Source organism: Ylistrum balloti, unplaced genomic scaffold (assembly GCF_031769215.1).
Source record: "Ylistrum balloti isolate Yb309-2 unplaced genomic scaffold, AGI_CSIRO_Ybal_v1 Utg370298, whole genome shotgun sequence".
NCBI classification, from domain to species: domain Eukaryota; kingdom Metazoa; phylum Mollusca; class Bivalvia; order Pectinida; family Pectinidae; genus Ylistrum; species Ylistrum balloti.
The window spans coordinates 81492-104432 of record NW_026782224.1 but is presented as its reverse complement, the minus strand read 5'-3'; the positions used below and the strand labels follow the sequence as shown (position 1 = coordinate 104432).

The following is a 22941-nucleotide window of genomic DNA, read 5'->3' as shown; positions in this document are numbered from 1 at the left end:
GTTCATAACTTTCTGACCAAGTCCATTAGCTGGACAGATATCCACAGCCATGTATGGACAAATATGAGATATGTCATATGTAATGTTGTTGTAGACGATTCCTGTGAAATCCATTTCTCTTGTAAGTTCAGTACTGTAGTACATTTTGTATACAGTAAACATTGGTTAGGATTTTTTGTATAGTTTTTAACACAGACAAAGCATTAATAATGAGTTGTGCTGATGTTAATCACTGACTGGGAAAGATAGGACTCGGAAAACAGATCATGATTTCTACATCAGTGTGAAAAATATTAAAGGTCTATATTTATTTTACGAGCTCTAGAATACATTGCATTTAAATTATTGATTTTTTCTTCTCAAATGTTTAAAAAAAAATTTCCTTTCATCAAGTGATTGATAGCCATTCTATGTCTAATTTGTCTCTGGCAATGTGGAGCAGTTCTGATAGATCAGTGTTCCACCTTCAGGGTCACGCCATTAGAGTTAAATATCAAGGAAGTAATCACCCCAGTAATTAATACCTCAGAATCACTAGCAATTATCAACTAATTTGTATTTTAAAGAATAAAATCCAAAAACATCAAAGGATTCCTGGAGAAAGGAGTCAGATATTGAAGTGGAAATCTACAGATAACTTCTCCTGATTTTTCCACCATTAACAAAAATAGAAAGCATGCAATACATCATCATTACACAATGGTTCTTTCACTTTCTTTTTTCAAGATTTTTTCTGACACCCGAGTCTAGTAACGTCTAGTGCTTATTTGATTTTTTCAGTCATTGGTCAATATGGATTTTTTTAGACCATCCACTCACTTTATTTTTGTATTTTCTATTTTTTTTTTTTTTTTTTTTTTTTATTTGGTTTCTTTTAAGGCATTTGTCCTTAAAGATCTTTTTATTTGTATTCACCATAAGCCAAACTTGCGATGATAAAACATTCATGAATCAAGTTAAAACTATAAAAATTTCCATTTCACATGCTTGAAATTGATTCATTTTCTTTACAAAAGAGATATAGTAATAATGAGTTTGGCAAAAATGGTTACAGTATAGAGAATATTACCTTCTTTGTACCATTATATATAATGTGAGATTAGAATCATGTTACACAAAACATTTTAGACATTTCATTGTCATCTTTCACTCTGCCCTTTACCAGTTACATACGCGGAACAGAAATATCATTATTGAAGAAAAGATTTTCTAATTTGCTTTGTTTGACAACGACCATACGCATTTTGATTTGTTAGACAGCAACCTGTGACATTTGAGAATGATATTTATGGTGTTATAATGTCGAGACCTTTTGTTTGTTGTATGAGAAGATCATATGTTGTGATGACATGAACATCTCTTGTCTGTTCCCATTATAGAATGTTATATTACTGCATGACATTAATCAAAAGGCTCCTGCATGGACAATTTCCTGACAATATAAGAACAGATCGTAGGACACGCAGATGTTGGATGTTAGGAATACCAAAGAAATAATGTATTGCAGATATTTCTGTGTTCTTATGGAGTTTTAAATAAACAGACATATTCAGATTCAATCCAACCTTTTTACATATCAGTCACATGTCAGGTTTGATCAGACCTTGTACTTTGCTGTTGAAGAATGTCTGAGACATTTCCATGGCAGTCTTTCCATAAAAATTGTGATGCACGAAAAAATTTATTTTGTATGTCCATACGGAGCAGGAAAATAAAGAAATAAAAAAATTCTGTTCAGGTTTATAAATGTTTTATTGTATAGAGATAGACTTTTGTCAGATTTTGGCAGCAATATATCAAGGAAATGAATCTGCTATGTTGATCCCTATTTGTGCAATAGATGTTTTGTGATATGAAATTCTGCTCATATTTATTAAATTCCTTCTAGAAATACACTTTTAACTAATGCTTTGGCCCCTTAGTTCATATCATAATTCCTCTCCACACCCCCACACCCCCGCACCCTCCCCACCACCATCATGTCTCTAGGGAACCAGACAGGTTCAGAATTAGATGATAATCTTAAAAATAGTGTTGTTTTTATAGTTAATTTCTGATGGAATAGTCACAAGAATAATCTATATTAATCTTCTAGAACTGATCGGAGGTTTTCTATGACAATTAAGGACACTGTATTTCAAGTCTCCTGAGATAACAGTATTCCTATTTTGTGGAAAGATTTAGCTGTCTGAAGGTTGATGGATATCTGTCATGTTGCTATGAAGAAATCAAGGTTTGGTGTGTCATGGGACCACAGTGTGGTCAGACTGTTGTTCTGTCCTGAAATCTATGGTCCCCAGAGTTCACCTGTTCTGTAATAGAGGTAGGGAGTTTTACTTAGTGTTCATCCATTTATATTAAAAGGTTCTCTTTAAACTCTTGCTTCACAATTGTGTTTGTGAGTGGGTTTTCCTAATTTTCTAGCTGAGTTATACTGCTGAAAAGCTAAGATTATGAAAGTTAATATATGCATGTGTTTGCAATCAATAATGTTACAGACAAATATATGCAATGACGCCAGTCTTTCTTACAGAAATAAATTCTTCAAGAAAAAGATTTGGGGCATAACATGTTTCCAGCATTTAATGTATACAATATGTTAGACTTCTGTTTTGTTGTGTTTACTTCCATTTCTTGGGTTAGATTTTGTGGTTACATCAATAACTTACATCATTATATTAATGAAGGTCACTTTGACCTTCATCTTCAATTCATTTTCCTTGTTCATCAAGCTGTTACTTCATCAAAGCAGGAACATGCTTGTCGTATAATCATTTTCTGGTCATTTCTTGAATAGAAATATAAAATTTACAAAAGTTGTTTTTTTTTTTTTTTTGGAGGGGACCATAACGACACAAACTCCTTGTAATGGTTGTATCTTTGTCATTTGATTTTCAAGAAAATGGTTCCATGTAATTGACAATTGTGATGCTCTCTGAACTCTGATATTTGACTGTAATAGGAGGTATGCTCCATTGTTTCTTCGCAGTCCTGGGTGTAGACTGGTATAAGATGATAATGATCCTCGTATAGAGATAATTGTATTGATCTGCCAGCAGAAGCATGAAACCTTGTTAGCTTTCCTCAAGTGTCAAGGATAGGTATAATATTAATGTTGTTCTATCCAAGAGAAGAGTTTGCCGTCTAAATGAGTGTGTCTGTCTGGGGAACATCTCCGTTTATCTGTGTTTAGCTCATTTGCATTGCAATGGTTGTCTAACTTTGTATACATGGATATATTTTGAAGGATGACCAGAAAATCAAAATTAGAACGATTTACACTTGTAGTATTTATAAGAAGTAAAATAGATCACTGACTTTCTGGATATCATAATAATAGGTCACTGTGACTTTCTCAATATTATAATAATAGGTCACTGTGACTTTCTGGATATCATAATAATAGGTCACTGTGACTTTCTCAATATTGTAATAATAGGTCACTGTGACTTTCTGGATATCATAATAATAGGTCACTGTGACTTTCTCAATATTGTAATAATAGGTCACTGTGACTTTCTCAATATTGTAATAATAGGTCACTGTGACTTTCTCAATATTATAATAATAGGTCACTGTGACTTTCTCAATATTATAATAATAGGTCACTGTGACTTTTTGAATATTATAGCAACTAGAAGTGGTCAGTGTGACAGCAGTGAAGGAGAAATTATTTTACGAAATATCTTTATCAGTGAAAAAAAAACCCATGAAATACATTAATAAGAAAGATATATGATTTTTAAGAGGGTATTATTTTTCATTTCTAGACACCAATAAAATTCATGTACCTAGTGGGAAAAAATTACACTCTACCAGAGATATGTGTCTTTTTATCAGAGTAGAAGGATTGTTTGACCTGTCATTTGTCACAGCCACAAAATTGATGTTTCACCTGATAGCATTGTTTTTGGGATATCAGGTGTTTCTACTAAACCTGGGTATATAATATGGAAAGAGACATTCCTTATCCTTAATCCTTTTTAGAAACTGAGAAACCTAGACTTTTTCATATGTTGGTAAGTAGTTTCTGAGTCGGATTTAATTATCGGAACAGGAAAATTTATAGAACAACATTAATATCATCGTTAAAATTGTGGCTTTGGGTGTATAAATTGATTATAAAACACTGAAAATGACAGATATTTCATTTATCTTTTGTAGGCATCTAAATCTCCAGGTGACATCGAGACCAACCGTGCTGATGGAAAGGTACATAATAAAAATCTGAACAGAATTGCTTCTGTAAAGAATACTGTATTAAAAGGGAAGCAACTCTTGCTGAGTTTTGAATTGTTTTTGCAAGAAGGCTTATGATAATGTGACTAAGTAGAATATTTTTTGTTTGTTTGTTTGTTTGTTTGTTAAAGTTCGGGAGAAGTTTCAGAACTCTTCCTTCAGATTGTTAACAAAATCTCCTTATTATTGTTATAAGCTTTTTAAATGATATAATGGTTGGCATTATTCTTAATTATCTACTGAGTAGTCACTTAAAGCTGCATTAATACATAAAGTAACAAATTCTAGGTGCTCTGTAGTGTGGTCTGACTAACCGGATTTTATAAATCACTTTGACTTACAAAACAATTAGAAATTCTATTATTTTAAAGAAATTGTTACTGTTGTATAGTCTGTATTAAATGTTTTTTGTTTCTCGTTGTACAGGGGACAGATGTGAATGGTGTGACAGCAGCTCCCTATTTAGGGCGACACCACAGTGAAACCTCGTTAGATGGCACGGGTAATTTTAGTTTGGAGCTAGCTTTGGGTGTATCTGAGCCTAGCTTCTCATTGGTACTTACTCTGGCACAAGTGTGTGACATTGGTAGGGCCACACTGATGCTTTGACAATCTAGACATATTCAATAAGAAAATCCTTAGTTATCTGGCACCAAATTTCATGTTGCTGATTTTTCATTTTGTTTCAGAAAAAAAAATCACATAAAAAACATAATGGTCCTTGTCTTGCAGAAGATAACGAAAAGTAACAGCATGATTTGTGACATTCAATGTTGTAAAGTCAAACCTGTTCTAATTGTCACCTGTATGTAAAGACCATTCTTCTCTGCTCCCTTGAGTGGCCTTAACAGACAGATTTGAGTGATACAACTGTTTCAATTCTTGTTTGTTTTTTCTGTAAGTTAAAACCATGGAGAAGCTAGGCTATAACACACAGTAAACCAAATCTCTTTTACATGTAATTTATTTCATGTGCTTTAGCTAATAAATGCCATGAAAAAATAATCCTTTACCAAAACCAAGACAACTGATAAGGAAACAGTTAATGACTGTGAAAGAAATTTGGTTTACGGCAGACAAAATTTGTTTGATTGAATCAAAATATTTTGGTATGGACATCAAGTCAAAAAGAAAAGTATTTGCTTTAATATCTAGGAAATCTCTAAATATTATATTTGAGAAAATATTTTAAAGTATGAGAACTATGTGATGTGATTCAGTAGATCAAACCACTCTTCAAACTCTTACAGTCTCAATACCTACCCACCAACCACCACTCAAACCCGAACCAAACGCCCAGCCCCATCACAACCCCAGCTCCACCCAAAACCTCTACTTCTCACTCACAACTCAATGTCAACACCATTTCTGCCCAAACTACATTTTAAATTAAAGACACATAATATATTAATTATAAGAAATTGAAACTAAAGTTCAGCCAAGAAATTTTGACATTTGTGAGGTGGCATTCAGCTACAGCTAGTTTCTTGCATTCAGTGCCAAGGTTTGCTGTGACTATGACTGTGTATATACTGGTGTTTGTTCAGCTTTCATTAAAGGGGTTTCGGACTTGCATTTATTAGAAGATAGCTCCTTTTAATAGCTTTGTACTAGACTTTGCCTCGTCTCAGCTTGCAGGTACCCAGTAATATAAATAGGCAAAATTGAATGGAAAGCCGAACAGAACCCTATCATATCTGTGATGTATTTGATAAAGGAATATTAAAGTAGCTTATAGGTAGGGAAAAGTTTGTGATTTGGTGTAGTAATTTTTGTAACTTTTTTTAGTTTGCCTTAGACACAGTCTCATGGTGTTCTATTGCAATCACCTTCTTCCAGCGTCGGGCATCTGTAAACAATTTTCGACTTCTTCTCCAAAACCCCTGATCCGATTTCAATGAAATTTTGCACAAACCTTCCCTGGCCAGAAATTGTGTATCATACAGTCCCTACCCCACTGGGACCTGAGGGCGGTGCCAAAAGTGACTTGGGTTTAAAAAATCTTCTTCTCAGCACCCAGATCTGGTAGAATCAAATACTCTTCATGAATGGAAGCATCTGAAGGTGTTTTACCAGAATTGTGAATTAAATGGTCCCAGGGTCTCACATTTCCCTGTGGGGAGGGGGTAAAGTTTACTGTAGTTTATGTACGAAAACTAGATTTGTGAGCATGATTTGTTTATTTTCCATCGCAATTATTTCAAACTTAAGTAGACTTATGAGTAAAGGATGACGGCTTGATGGTGTGTACTTATTGATTCTAGCTGACCTCCAGGGGCTGATAGGCAGGGCCAAAAGGGCTTAAATTGATTTAAATTTCAAGAAAAATTTTCTCAGCACCCAGATAAGGTAGGATCAAATACTCTGTAGGAATGGAAGCATCTTCAGGTGCTTTAATTACCAAAATAAGTCTCACATTTCTTCCTTGGGAGGTCATTTTCCACTGGAAATAACTTTATAAGAATTATTAGTATAGGATGACAGTTTTAATGTTGTGCATGTATTGACACCAGCTCCTATATTCAGTGTCACAATTTCTGTTACATGACACTTCATAACTATCGTTTAAGCTGTATATTAAATATTGCTTATCTCACCTGACCGTCAAGGAAGCTAGAGATCTTGTTTTATGAGTAATTCTCTAGCCAAACACAGAAGGGGATAGATAATGAGTAGGTTTTTGTTCATTCAATTAGGTTGTTTCTTATTGAATTCTAAATTCAAATGATAGTGCAATGCAACAACTCTTCAGAATTCCTGTTGTCTTAACCAGTATTCAATGCGCCTCAATTAGCTGAGATAAGCTAACAAGTGGTGTCTATGAAGAGATAACAGGTAACAGTATGTACAAAGGGAGACAACTTTTTGATTTTTGACTGATTTTTCCCATCACATTGAATTTTTTCAAGGAAATATTTATATAGAAGTTGTTTCGCATTTAGGTGTGGCTAGTATCTGTCCATGTTGTATCACCTAGGTGTGGCTAGTATCTGTCCATGTTGTATCACCTAGGTGTGGCTAGTATCTGTCCATGTTGTATCACCTAGGTGTGGCTGGTATCTGTCCATTTTGTATTACTTAGGTGTGGCTAGTATCTGTCCATGTTGTATCACCCATAGAGCAATATGTTTTTGAAAGTGTGGTAGATGATGTTTAAGAGTAGTGTAAACAGATCACGTTGTGTCTGGGCTAGTCTGACTTGTAGACAGATCACGTTGTGTCTGGACTAGTCTGACTTGTAGACAGATCACGTTGTGTCTGGACTAGTCTGACTTGTAGACAGATCACGTTGTGTCTGGGCTAGCCTGACTTGTAGACAGATCACGTTGTGTCTGGGCTAGCCTGACTTGTAGACAGATCACGTTGTGTCTGGACTAGCCTGACTTGTAGACAGATCACGTTGTGTCTGGACTAGCCTGACTTGTAGACAGATCACGTTGTGTCTGGGCTAGTCTGACTTGTAGACAGATCACGTTGTGTCTGGACTAGTCTGACTTGTAGACAGATCACGTTGTGTCTGGGCTAGCCTGACTTGTAGACAGATCACGTTGTGTCTGGGCTAGCCTGACTTGTAGACAGATCACGTTGTGTCTGGACTAGCCTGACTTGTAGACAGATCACGTTGTGTCTGGACTAGTCTGACTTGTAGACAGATCACGTTGTGTCTGGACTAGCCTGACTTGTAGACAGATCACGTTGTGTCTGGACTAGCCTGACTTGTAGACAGATCATGTTGTGTCTGGACTAGCCTGACTTGTAGACAGATCACGTTGTGTCTGGACTCGTCTGACTTGTAGACAGATCACGTTGTGTCTGGGCTAGTCTGACTTGTAGACAGATCACGTTGTGTCTGGGCTAGTCTGACTTGTAGACAGATCACGTTGTGTCTGGGCTAGTCTGACTTGTAGACAGATCACGTTGTGTCTGGACTAGTCTGACTTGTAGACAGATCACGTTGTGTCTGGACTAGCCTGACTTGTAGACAGATCACGTTGTGTCTGGTCTAGCCTGACTTGTAGACAGATCACGTTGTGTCTGGACTAGCCTGACTTGTAGACAGATCACGTTGTGTCTGGGCTAGTCTGACTTGTAAACAGATCATGTTGTGTCTGGACTAGTCTGACTTGTAGACAGTTTAGGAGGTGGAGGCCCACTTTCTCTTTTCTCTCTGGTGATAAAGATATTTGATTTTCTTTGCCTTTAGTATAAATTCCAGACTTCAATGACTCTGTCCATAGCTTTGCTAACTCAGTAGAAATACTAATATGTAATGCTTACAGATGTAGACTTGTCATTTGTACTTACAGTACAAATTTAATGTTACAACATGTAGTTATTTATAGATTAAGTTTGTTATATGTACCAAATTATCTCCCCTGACTATAACATGGTAATTCAGGTGTAGAAAGTTTAAAACCCTATATGTTTTCCTGTTGTATTCTGTTAATGTTGAAATCTTTTATTGATGTTTTAGACATTGTGCATCTGTGAGATTCTCAGCATATATAACATCACCCTGGTCAGCTGCTAGCTAGGCTATTTAACGCTTGGACAGAATTTGGTACCACTAAAAGACCTAACAAGGCATTTATGCCTTCACTGAAAGGATATAAAATGTGTCCATGAAGTAGTTGATGCTGATATAAATAATGTATATAAGATAAATATTGGAACTATTTCATGCAGATATTACTATGCTTCTTCTCTGGAAGAATAATTATATCTCTACTGTGTTTAATTTATCTCCCTTTGTCCATACTTTTAAAGTTTCTTATTTTCTAGATATTTCTGCAATAAGGTCTTTATTTCATGACTTAACTGAAAAAATGTTTAAAAATAGAAGCATAGATGATCAGATATATTTGAAAGTGTAACAGATTTCTGACATTATTCTTAAACTAGAAGTTTGTATTTTAGTTTCATTTTCAGTAGGCCTACCATCATAGACTTACTATCCAATATCTAAGTCTGTTGTACCATTATGTCTCCGAGATTTAGTTTCTTCCATGATTTGTCGAATATACATTTGAAATACTTTTCCCTTTTTGAAAATTCCATAACAATAACTTAATTGAAAAATTTATGAAAATTTTAATATAAACACTGACAATGTAGAGTTAGCATTTTATGATATATTCAGGTGATAAGCTTAATTGCTGTTCATAAACATGGATTGGAAAACGATCAAGAGTGTGAAAGATATATTGCTGAAGTAAACAAAATGCAACCACATAGATGCTTACAAAGCAGTCTTTAGATAACGTCATCAAATTTGTGCTAATAAAGGTAAGTAAATATTTTGATATCAGCAAAAGTCCATCTATAGCCATGTAATTGGAAGGAGTAATGAAAAACACAGTTTTTAGCTGCTGGGGTTTGAATTACATCTATAGCTTGAATTCTTCCTTCATGGGTTTTAACCTCCACTAATGCTGATGGTTCTGGTGAGGCTATAGTGACCCTTTGGTCTCCAGCCAGACACTCTACCACTAGACTAAAAACGAATTTCAACTAGTCAAGGCTAGAAGGTGACTGTATGTACCCTAGACTTACACAACTTCAACTATCAGTATGACTCATCATTGTAAAACATACCCTTTGTATTTCAGAACTAATAATGAGCATTGCTCAGACAACCAATGACCTGATGAAATGTTATTGGTCACTTTTGTGTAAGATTTATTTTAAGAGAATAAAAAACCAACTGTCAATTAGAATTAGAAAAACAAGCAAATAATTTATCAATTGTCAGTAGTCAGTTATAATAACTGATTATCGATGTTGAAATCTCAACCCATCCCCGAAAAACATAAGAAAATATTTAACCAATTTCATAAGTTTACACCTCTAGACCCTTCAGTGGTGTATACCCGTACACTACACTACAAAAAGTGCAGATTTTAGAGTCACGCATGACCGGGCATGATCAGCCATTACCTCTTCAATCACACCCCTCTACCACAACAATCATACAAAGATCTTATCATGACTATATGTCTTGAACCTTCAGATATATATATATAAATATATGGGAATAAAATCAGTGCGATCAAGCACTCGAGATTATACACCATTCCATACTGATATACTACTTCCTTTATTCTTTATTTCAATAAAAATCATACAAAGGTATCTATGAGTGTCCTCAACTCTTCGGTTTTTCCTGTCATGTTGATGATGCCATGTGTTAATCTCCACAGCAGTGTTAATTTGATACTTGTTTCTAATTTAAACAGAAATTATCAATCTTATTTAACATGAATCAGATGACGCTTTGAAGTTAACTTGAGGACTGATAATTGGTCATGAAGTTGAACTGTTTAAATATTGATAAAAATATTATAAAGGGAGGTAATCTGTTTGGATGTACACTGTCAGATTATACATTGGAGTATCATCAGTACATCAATCAGAGACAATTTAGCACCTTTTTACCAGACTCTATACAGTAATGAGATTTGTTTAAATATTGGAAAGATGTTTGTTAAATGTTTCGTAGGATCGGCATTGTGGTGAAGGGAGGTTACACTATATGAACAGTAAATTAGTATGGTTAGAATATGGTCTCATTTAAACACATCAAATTTCAGAATAAAAGCACCATAGGGTTGGTTCCTTAGTCACATGACTGTAGGTATGTAGTGACCAGCTTGTGGATGATAGAGATGGTTCCCTAGTCACATGACTGTAGGTATGTAGTGACCAGCTTGTGGATAATACAGATGGTTCCCTAGTCACATGACTGTAGATACATTGTGACAAGCTTATGGATGACTAATGAGGTCAATGCATCATGTTACCTTCCTGCTCATTATCTCTGACTGTAGTCAACAAATCACGACATACACCAAGCATTGGACTCTAAAACGGAACAGTTGGTCTTTTTTGTACATTAATTGTAAAAGAAACAAAAGCTGTTTCCTGCTCTATTTTACAAAACCTTTAATGATTGATATAGATATTGTCTCCTGTAGATTAGAACACAGCACCAAATAGATACTGTGATGGTTAATCTTATGTAAGTCTATGTAAGTTAAAGACTAATAAAATCTTCTTCATAACCTGAGTAATTTATATTCTATATAGTTAACAGTGCCATTAGCATATGAAAATCTGAAATCAAGATTGTCTTATGATCTCAATGATTTTAGGTTTATCAAAGAATCAGAATGGAGTATCTTTGTGCAACCACAGGCCCATTCGGCCTCTTTTTATTGTAGAATTAGTATTTTATTGCTGATTTTGTGCACGTTTAGGTAAGATGGACAGCAGTTCTGCCACGTCTCAGAACCCTCTCTCTCATTCTCCATCTTCACCACAACCTAAAAAGGGGTCACAAGGTCAACAGGTCAATGGTTCTAAAGCAACGACCTCAAAGGTCAATGCTGTAGCCCTTGCCAACGAAGCTGTCATTGATGAGAAGGCTGCTGTTGGGATACATATACACCAGAAAGGTGGCTTATAGATCAACTTTGGCAAATGTTGACATTTCGCAAGAAATAGATTCAATATTAAAGCTTTCTTTCGGACTTTGAAATTTGAATTTAGATACATGATTGCATAGACTATTTTAGTTTGTGCTTAATTTTCCTAAGTGTAAATGCTACATTTACTTAAGGCTATATGGTAACTTTTCTCTTACCTCAAGGCCACATACTACTTTTACTACATTGAAACCCGCTTATCATGATCTGCTATTTTCCCGATGAAAATATTGTAATAACCAGTATATTATAATTAAATGTTATTTAGATTTTGAGAATCTGAACTTAGACAACCATAATAGTCAAACATATTACTAAATAAAACAGATGAAAAGTAATGTAATGGTTAAATGAACTTTGTAACAGTTAAAATCAACAAGAATCATTACTTTTATTGAATTATATAATTTATATTTAATCACTATAAGCACAGTCATATCAGGTGCCAGATAAAAGTCATGTGAAAAGTGATACTTCCATATACTGTATATTCAATAAATCTTTAAACTAAATAAATATAGATTTGTAATTTGATTTGTTTTTCTCACAAGAACAGTGATTTTCCTTGACTTTTGTTTGTTTATCCTTTGAAATAATTTGTAAAAAAAAAAACCACAAACACAATTTTTCGCAAATTACAGTTCATGCAATATTAATTTTTTTTGGGGCCTCTTGTTCTTTACTTAATCCTTATAGAAAATATTAATTTGATACATGAAAAAATATGAGATATCATAAAAAGCAGGATATCGTAATATTAGATACTATGATTAGCAGGATATCGTAATATCAGATACTATGATCAGCAGGATATCGTAATATCAGATACTATGATCAGCAGGATATCGTAATATCAGATACTATGATCAGCAGGATATCGTAATATCAGATACTATGATCAGCAGGATATCGTAATATCAGATACTATGATTAGCAGGATATCCTAATATCAAATTTCGTTATAAGTGGATCTACTATAAATCCTTTAAGTCCATATGTCCCCTTTCGCTCCGTCCACCTTTACTATTCTCTATGTCTATATGCAGCTTTCACCATTTCCTTAAGGCTATATGTCTCCTTTTCTCTTACCCCTAGGCAACATGTTACTTTTACGATATGCTTAAGGTCATATTACCTTTTTCTCTATCCACTGTTAATATTCCCTAATGCTAAATGCAACTTTTACTATTCTCAAAAGGCTTTTCTCTTACCTGAAGACTTACTGGTATATGCCACCTTCATGGTTTCTTAACATATATATATCCATCTTACCTGTTTCCCTTCGACTTTTTGTCCTTTTTAGGTCATCTGACCAGAAGGGCAAGATGACATATAGCCATCATGCTTTGTCTGTCTTTGTGTGCAAACTTTTTCTTTAAAACCCTACTCCTCTTTCATACCTAGATGGATTTCAATCAAATTTGGTCTGAGGAATCATGGAATGACATTTCTTACATTTAGAATTTCGATTTTACTCCATGGAGTAGAGGGACAGGTCCCCAAATGAACAGGTGCTGAAATTAGATTTAAAACCCTACTCCTCCTTTCTACTTGGGTGGATTTCAACAAGTTTTAGCCACATTCATCAGCTTTTTGTCAGAAGTGTCATTAGGGGAACAGATTTGTATAAACTTTTATAAACTAGAAAATATTCATGACTTATTCAGTCAAAATAAATATAGAAATTGTCAAATTAACTGACGTTCAAAACATCATTTCAAGTCAGAGCTATAAAACCTACAAAGTGTGAACAAAAAAGCAGCTAAACACTTATAGAGGAGAGCTGATTTTTAAACAAGAGGCCCAAGGGGCCTGAATCACTCACCTGGGTAATTTTGGGATTCAGCCATTTAGAATTTCAAATATGACAAATAATTACTGAAATTATTTCCCAATTGGGTCCCACTCATTGTGATCAAACGTAAAATTTGCTTCAGATCAAACTGGGTCAATTTCCTTGTATGAAAGAAGGATTTTAAGAACTTACTTTTCCCCAAAATGGGCCCCAGCCTTCCCAACCAATGGGTTCTGGATGCAATCTTTGAGCAGGAATGATAACTCTTCACCAAAGAATACTTCAGATCAAGTTTGGGCAGAATTAAAGTCATTCCTACAAAAGGATTAGGATTTCAAATAATTTATTCTGTTTTCCTTGTTGGGCCAATCCCCTCCCTCCCAAGGGGGCCCGAGACTCATTGTTTAGTCAAAACTGATTCCCCTTCCCTAGCAATGCTTTAGACCAAATTTGGGCAAAATCCAATAATTGCTACAGGAGTAGGATTTTAAAGCAATTGTTCTATTTTCCCACTTTGGTCCCGTCCTTCCTACCCCTTGGGGTAGAGACCAAATGTTTATACAAATCTGTTCCCCTAATGCTGCTTCTGACAAAAATTTGGTTGAGATAAGCTTTATTGTTCATGACTAATAGCGATTTGTAGAAAAAGTTTGTAGACAGACAGACAGATGATGGACAGACAGACAGATTATGGACACTGCAGTATGCCAATGCTATAGTCATTTTGCTTCGTCCGTCTTTGTGTGCTGTCCACCGTGTGTAAACTTTTGACATTTTGAACTTCTTTATCAAGTTCCATCAGTGGGATTGAGATCAAACTTGCTTGAAATGATCCTGAGATGGTCCTGAATAAGTTTTTTTTTTTCAAACATTTTATTGACCAAGACAAGACATACATAACATTACAAATGTGTCCCCACACAGGAGGGCTCTCATACTTTCACACATCAGGAGATAATGAATCTCCTTGGTGGCAGCCACGCCCGAGATTGAAGAAGGGTGACAAATGACCATTATTGATAATACAACTTTAAGAAATATAAAGGATCTTGAACCATTTTCTTAATGAGGAACCAAAATTAAAAGATTCCAATGCCTTATCAATAAAATTCCATTCATCAGAATCAAAAACCTTCTCAAAGTCCAGGAGAGACAATAACCCACATTGATTTTTTTTTTTCTTATTTGCATTACATCATATAATAATTTAGTATTGTCCCCAATAAATCTACCTTTAATGAAACCAGTTTGAGATTCGCTTATGATGTTTGGAAGTACCAATTTGATTTGATTTGCTATGGCAACAGATGCTACTTTGCAGTCAATGTTTAAGAGTGATATTGGTCTACAGTTGTTCAAGTATCGCGTATCTTTATCTTCCCGTAGAATACATGTGATAACTCCTTGACGTTGATATTCTGAAAGATGACCAGTACTATAAGCATGATTTATTGATCTACATAAAAATATGCCTATGTCTTTCCAAAAAAAAATTATAAAATTCTGCTCCAAGCTGTCTGAACCTGGACTCTTGTCATTTTTCATATTTTTCAAAGTCTTAGCCAATTCATTTATTGATAAAATTCCTTCACAACTATCTTTATCACTTTGTCTCAATTTAATCTGATGTTTTTAAAGATATGAATTTTCAACTTGAATTGAGTCTGGTTGTTTAGAACGATAAAGAGTTTTGAAAAAGTCGCCCTCAGCCTGGATTATTTCCCCGGGACTATCGAGAATGCCACCATCTTCTGTAATCAACTCTATTATAGATTTATTGATAAAACTCCTTTTTTCTAGATCACAAAGATGTTTGGTTGCCCTTTCTCCATTCTCATACCAATTTGCCTTTGATCTTAACCCTTCTGTTTTTGTTTTTCTAATATTCTCTAACTGCTGTTTTTTATCATCATACTGTTTACAAAGTTCTCTCTTAGGCAACAGATTGGTTTGATTCTCTAGTTTAATGATATCAGTTTCAACACTGTTTTCTTCCTTCCTTGTATTCTTGGCTTTAGCTATATGTCATTGTAGTAAACCTAATTTTTCATTTTCAGGATTTAAAAAAAACAGTTGATCATTTATTTCTATTGCTAATGTTTCAGGACTGTCCTTATTCCCATACTCCTTTTAAAGTAGAACAACATTGAAAAATAATACAGAAATCATACATGGGTTGATAATTAAGAGACTAACCCTAAAACTTTGGTTGTATTCTCAAATTATTTCATAGACTATATTGACTTTATCCTGATAATTTATCACAATATAACAACTGAATACACTAAAGGTAGGATTGTAACTAACCTCTAGTACAGTGTCATTCATTACAGTTAAACCTGGCTAAAGCGACCCCCAATATATAGAAGTTTTTACTGAAAACATGTTACATTATCATTGAAATACATTAGGTACTTTCACATCCAAATTAAACTACAAATTGGGGGGGGGGGGGGGGGGGGGAAGGAATAAAAATGTTCACCTTATACAGGTCTTTACTTAATTGTAGCCACTTAGACTTACTTAATTGTAACCACTTAAACTTACTTAATAGTAACCACTTAGACTTACTTAATAGTAACCACTTCAACTTACTTAATAGTAACCACTTCAACTTACTTAATAGTAACCACTTAGACTTACTTAATAGTAACCACTTAGACTTACTTAATAGTAACCACTTAGACTTACTTAATAGTAACCACTTAGACTTACTTAATAGTAACCACTTCAACTTACTTAATAGTTACCACTTAGACTTACTTAATAGTAACCACTTCAACTTACTTAATAGTAACCACTTAGACTTACTTAATAGTAACCACTTCAACTTACTTAATAGTAACCACTTCAACTTACTTAAAAGTAACTTCAACTTACTTAATAGTAACCACTTAGACTTATTTAATAGTAACCACTTCAACTTACTTAATAGTAACCACTTCAACTTACTTAATAGTAACCACTTAGGCTTACTTAATAGTAACCACTTCAACTTACTTAATTCAACTTACTTAATAGTAACCACTTCAACTTACTTAATAGTAACCACTTCAACTTACTTAATAGTAACCACTTAGACTTACTTAATAGTAACCACTTCAACTTACTTAATAGTAACCACTTAGACTTACTTAATAGTAACCACTTCAACTTACTTAATAGTAACCACTTAGACTTACTTAATAGTAACCACTTAGACTTACTTAATAGTAACCACTTAGACTTACTTAATAGTAACTTAATAGTAACCACTTAGACTTACTTAAAAGTAACCACTTCAACTTTCTTAATAGTAACCACTTCAACTTACTTAATAGTAACCACTTAGACTTACTTAATAGTAACCACTTAGACTTACTTAATAGTAACCACTTAGACTTACTTAATAGTAACCACTTCAACTTACTTAAAAGTACTTACTTAAATAGTAACCACTTCAACTTACTTAATAGTAGCCACTTAGACTTACTAGTAACCACTAATAGTAACCACTTCAACTTACTTAATAGTAACCACTTCAACTTACTTAAAAGTAACCACTTCGACTTACTTAATAGTAACCACTTCAACTTACTTAATAGTAACCACTTCAACTTACTTAATAGTAACCACTTCAACTTACTTAATAGTAACCACTTAGACTTAGTTAATAGTAACCACTTAAACTTTCTTAATAGTAACCACTTCAACTTACTTAATAGTAACCACTTAGACTTACTTAATAGTAACTTACTTAATAGTAACCACTTCAACTTACTTAATAGTAACCACTTCAACTTACTTAATAGTAACCACTTCAACTTACTTAATAGTAACCACTTCAACTTACTTAATAGTACTTACTTAATAGTAACCACTTCAACTTACTTAATAGTAACCACTTCTTACTTAATAGTAACCACTTCACTTACTAATAGTAACCACTTCAACTTACTTAATAGTAACCACTTCAACTTACTTAATAGTAACCACTTAGGCTTACTTAATAGTAACCACTTCAACTTACTTAATAGTAACCACTTCAACTTACTTAATAGTAACCACTTCAACTTACTTAATAGTAACCACTTCAACTTACTTAATAGTAACCACTTCAACTTACTTAATAGTAACCACTTCAACTTACTTAAAAGTAACTTCAACTTACTTAATAGTAACCACTTCAACTTACTTAATAGTAGCCACTTAGACTTACTTAATAGTAACCACTTCAACTTACTTAATAGTAACCACTTAGACTTACTTAATAGTAACCACTTCATCTTACTTAATAGTAACCACTTCAACTTACTTAATAGTAGCCACTTCAACTTACTTAATAGTAACCACTTCAACTTACTTAATAGTAACCACTTCAACTTACTTAATAGTAACCACTTCAACTTACTTAATAGTAACCACTTCAACTTACTTAATAGTAACCACTTCAACTTACTTAATAGTAACTTCAACTTACTTAACAGTAACCACTTAGACTTACTTAATAGTAACCACTTCAACTTACTTAATAGTAACCACTTAGACTTATTTAATAGTAACCACTTCAACTTACTTAATAGTAACCACTTAACTTACTTAATAGTAACCACTTACTTAATAGTACTTACTTAATAGTAACCACTTCTACTTACTTAATAGTATCCACTTCCACTTACTTAATAGTAACCACTTCAACTTACTTAATAGTAACCACTTCAACTTACTTAATAGTAACCACTTAGACTTACTTAATAGTAACCACTTCAACTTACTTAATAGTAACCACTTCAACTTACTTAATAGTAAACACTTAGACTTACTTAATAGTAACCACTTCAACTTACTTAATAGTAACCACTTCAGACTTACTTAAAAGTAACCACTTCAACTTTCTTAATAGTAACCACTTAGACTTACTTAATAGTAACCACTTCAACTTACTTAATAGTAACCACTTCAACTTACTTAATAGTAACCACTTCAACTTACTTAATAGTAACCACTTCAACTTACTTAAAAGTAACCACTTCAACTTACTTAATAGTAACCACTTCAACTTACTTAATAGTAACCACTTAGACTTACTTAATAGTAACCACTTAGACTTACTTAATAGTAACCACTTCTACTTAATAGTAACCACTTAATTACTTAATAGTAGCCACTTAGACTTACTTAATAGTAACCACTTCAACTTACTTAATAGTAACCACTTAGACTTACTTAATAGTAACCACTTCAACTTACTTAATAGTAACCACTTAGACTTACTTAATAGTAACCACTTAGACTTACTTAATAGTAACCACTTCAACTTACTTAATAGTAACCACTTCAACTTACTTAATAGTAACCACTTCAACTTACTTAATAGTAACCACTTAGACTTACTTAATAGTAGCCACTTAGACTTACTTAATAGTAGCCACTTAGACTTACTTAATAGTAGCCACTTAGACTTACTTAATAGTAACCACTTAGACTTAACTAATTCATTTATACCTGTACCTATTTAGAAACAGAAGCTCTTTGTATACCTATACATGTACCTTATCTGACTCTGCATCATTTTGTTGGTCAACATGGCCTACCTTTTTAAGTTTATTAAAATCAAAGTAAAATACCACCTCTCAAATGCACAATCATAGTAAAACCTAATTCAAACTTCTTCTCAAGTTTCATCAGTGGGATTGGGCTCCCATCTTTACTGTCAAATAATAGGTAACACTTGTTACAGTTACCTACTCCTCACCAAAACTACCATCTGCATAATGGAAAACAGCTTGTTAGTAAGATTTCTTTCACAGTAGAAACAATAACCATTCTCCCTGCAGAACGTTTTTGTTTTTGTCAGATGACCGTGAAGGCCTTTGGGCCTCTTGTTTTTACATGGGATGATCGTACATTATTCTGCCACAAGATACTTTTGCTCTAAATGTCTACTTGGTATTGACTGATTATTGAGACTGTATTATTATTGATGATAGTCAGGTTAAGAATGGCGATGCTTTAAAGGGAGCTAACCCTCTCTACATCACATCTACCTGAAATGTTACTTGTATGAGCTCACCTATATCTGAAAGATGATGTATACCTTGTCTATACATTGTACAGTGTTATGGACTTTGTCAGTTTTAACTGACCTGGCCCGAAGGACTGATGAACTTATGCAATGGAGGGGCATCTGTCTGTTCATTGTTCGTTTACTTATTCATCCATCAACTTCTTCATTTAAAACACTACTCCTCCTGAGTTGTGGGTAGATTTTAACCAAATTTGGTCTTAAACATCCTTAAGGAAGAGCAATCATATTTTGTGGAAATGAAGTTGGTACCACTCCAATGGATGGATTTGACCTGATTAGGGTTAAAAGTTGGATTTTGCTTTAATAGACTTCCACTCCTAAATGCCTTGAAGGACTTCAACAGAATAGTTAAAAATCAGAAAGGCGATCACATTTTATATCTATGAAGTTGATTGCGGTCAGAGATGAATTTATGGTTAAATAATTAGACTTGCTTTAAAATGCTTCTCCTTTAAATAGCTGAGACATACTTGATAGGGAGGAGCAGGATTCGTAATCTAAATTTTGTGTTGTACCGTTCATTATAATGCCACTTCTTCTGAACAGATCATGTTAAAACCAGGTGAGCTTAAATAGCAATGTTAATATTATAAAATGTACGTTTTAAAATGTCTTTAAAATAGTTATAATAATTCCTTCTCCTATCTAAGCATCTGTACTTTCCTGCCAAAGTACTAATGCTTCTAAGTCTACGTCTATGCCTATGGTCCTCACTACTTACCTTATACCTACATACTACCCACTCACCCTATCTGTACATCTGTTGGTCCTCCCTACTTACCTTATACCTACATACTACCCTCTCACCCTATCTGTACATCTGTTGGTCCTCACTACTTACCTTATACCTACATACTACCCTCTCACCCTATCTGTACATCTGTTGGTCCTCACTACTTACCTTATACCTACATACTACCCTCTCACCCTATCTGTACATCTGTTGGTCCTCACTACTTACCTTATACCTACATACTACCCTCTCACCCTATCTGTACATCTGTTGGTCAACTCTACTTACCTTCCCATCAACCCATACTGAAGTATTTTAAAATTGTATTGTTTTATTTTCATGTAAACACTGGTTTTTACGGAGGTGTATTCCGGCCATGTTGTGTTTTATTTGAACTCGAAATAAGTAAGTTGAAATTTCGAGTTGTTATCTCCCAATTTTGGGTTCGACTTACTTACTCAAAATTTCGGATTACTGACTAGAAATTTCGAGTTGCTATCTCAAAATTTCGAGTTGCTATCTCGAAATTTCGGCTTAATATCTTGAATTCTCAAATTACTTACTCGAAAATTTCGAGTTAGTAACTCAAAATTTTGAGTTGCTATCTCGAAATTTCCAAATAAAATAAAACACAATGTGGCCGGAATACGCTTCGGTAGGTTTGTAATGCACATGTAATGATAAAATTAAATCGGAAATTTGAAATTGAGTTTTTGTCATTCCAGATGTTAACAGCCCCATCAACGACACCCTGATGCACCACAATCTGGATGATAGTGCGCAGAATGACCTTTACATCCTGAAGTGTATGAAGGAGGATGTAAAGAACAAAGAGTTCTTCTACAAGCCCCCCATATCTAAACTTACTCTGAGTTTCCAGAGCCCTACACTGGAGGAGGATTACCGCGACCACTACATTCAAGACAATCAGAGAGAGAACACACTATCATCTCCACGCTACCATGCCCTTGTCGAGATCGTCATATCCTTCATTGTCTTCACTGTAATTTCAATTTGTGCATTTATTATGTTTGACCGTGAGTTACCATGGATACTAGTTTTCCTGGTATCTTTAGTCCTGGAGATTTTGGTACTTATCCATGCAGTCACAGATGTCAAATGTAGAAAAAATAAAATGGACTCTTGCAAAAACTTTGTAGATTTCATATCCAGATGGTATTTCCGTAACTTCCTCGGAGCAATTGTTGCTAGTATCCCGGTAATTGCAGTGTACTCAAATATTTCATGTGGAATACTGACCCAAAGCATATGGCAAGACCGATTTTTCTCTTACAGCATCATGGTTGCATTACTTCATTACTGCAATTTCACGATGCTCAGCTCCTGGATGAAGTCAATCCTTGCCGCACTGGCAGGAGTTGTGTTGATAGTTCTACTGAGTGTAAACATTTGTACGTTTACCTCAATTGCAAAAGATGTCCCAGTCGTTTGGAACGCCACAAATATCTCCACCAACTACGATGTGCAAACTGTGATGTCAAATGTCACTCGCTTTGACTACTTGTTCTCCGGAAGTCACCAACTGCAATATGAGATTATACTAGACATGGTCTTACTTCTGTTTTTGGTCTGGTTCCTGAATCGTGAATTTGAAATCAACTACAGGTTGAGTTTTAACGGAGATGCTCAGGCTTCTGCCAACAAACAACAGATGCAGCGAACTATGGATCAAGCTGATTGGCTGTTACATAATATCATACCAGAGCATGTATCGAAACAGATCAATAAAATGGGTGTGACAAAGTACTCCAAAAATCATAAGCATGTTGGTGTTATATTTGCAACACTAGTCAACTTCAACGAATTTTACGATGAGGCATACCAAGGAGGGAAGGAGTATTTACGTGTACTTAACGAACTTGTCAGTGACTACGAGGACCTTCTTGACGAATACAGATTCAAAGACGTAGAAAAAATCAAGACTATCACAAGTACATTCATGGCCGCCTCAGGACTGAATGAATCTAATCGGGCAAAAAACAAACACCCATATGCACATCTATTTGAGCTTATGGACTTTTCTGTCGAAATGCAGGGAGTTGTGCAGAGATTTAATGAGAGCATATTTAACTTTGCATTTGAATTAAACATTGGGTATAACTTTGGTGAAGTGACTGCAGGTGTCATTGGTACAACCAAACTGTTGTATGACATTTGGGGTGACACGGTGAATATTGCCAGTCGTATGTACTCAACTGGTGTCAAGGATAGAATTCAGGTCCCTGAGGCCACAGCCAACCTCCTGGGAGAGATGTATGATTTTGAGTATCGTGGTACAATTCCAGTAAAGGGAAAGGGAGACATGAAAACGTATTTGTTAGTTGGCAAGAAACCTGGAGCTGAATGGAATTGAAACAATAGTCACAATCTGCAATTGTGTCCCTAAATCAATTGACTGTTGCAGTTAAGATCAATCCACAGTTTTTAAGTCACGGTTGCATGTACTTCATGGCCATCTTTAAATGGCAAAGTTAAAAAGGAATGTGAGTTCTGAATTATGTCATGTTTAAATGTTGGACAAATTTCCACATCACAAGAGTGAATTTATTTGATCAACTAGTAAATGATTTGGTGAGAAGAAAGATGATATGAAACAGTAATA

At 34.4% G+C, this 22941-nt stretch overlaps 1 protein-coding gene across 1 annotated transcript in view; it reads left to right on the top strand.

The window, feature by feature from the left end:
• Nucleotides 1-22692, top strand: part of LOC132553151 (adenylate cyclase type 9-like) — a 58933-nt gene extending 36241 nt beyond the window's left edge. The window contains exons 4-6 of the mRNA XM_060217373.1: nucleotides 4165-4212; nucleotides 4666-4741; nucleotides 21044-22692. Of these exons, the coding sequence (XP_060073356.1) occupies nucleotides 4165-4212; nucleotides 4666-4741; nucleotides 21044-22692 (1773 nt within the window). The remainder of the gene's footprint in view (nucleotides 1-4164; nucleotides 4213-4665; nucleotides 4742-21043) is intronic.
• The last annotated feature ends 249 nt before the right edge of the window (nucleotides 22693-22941 follow it).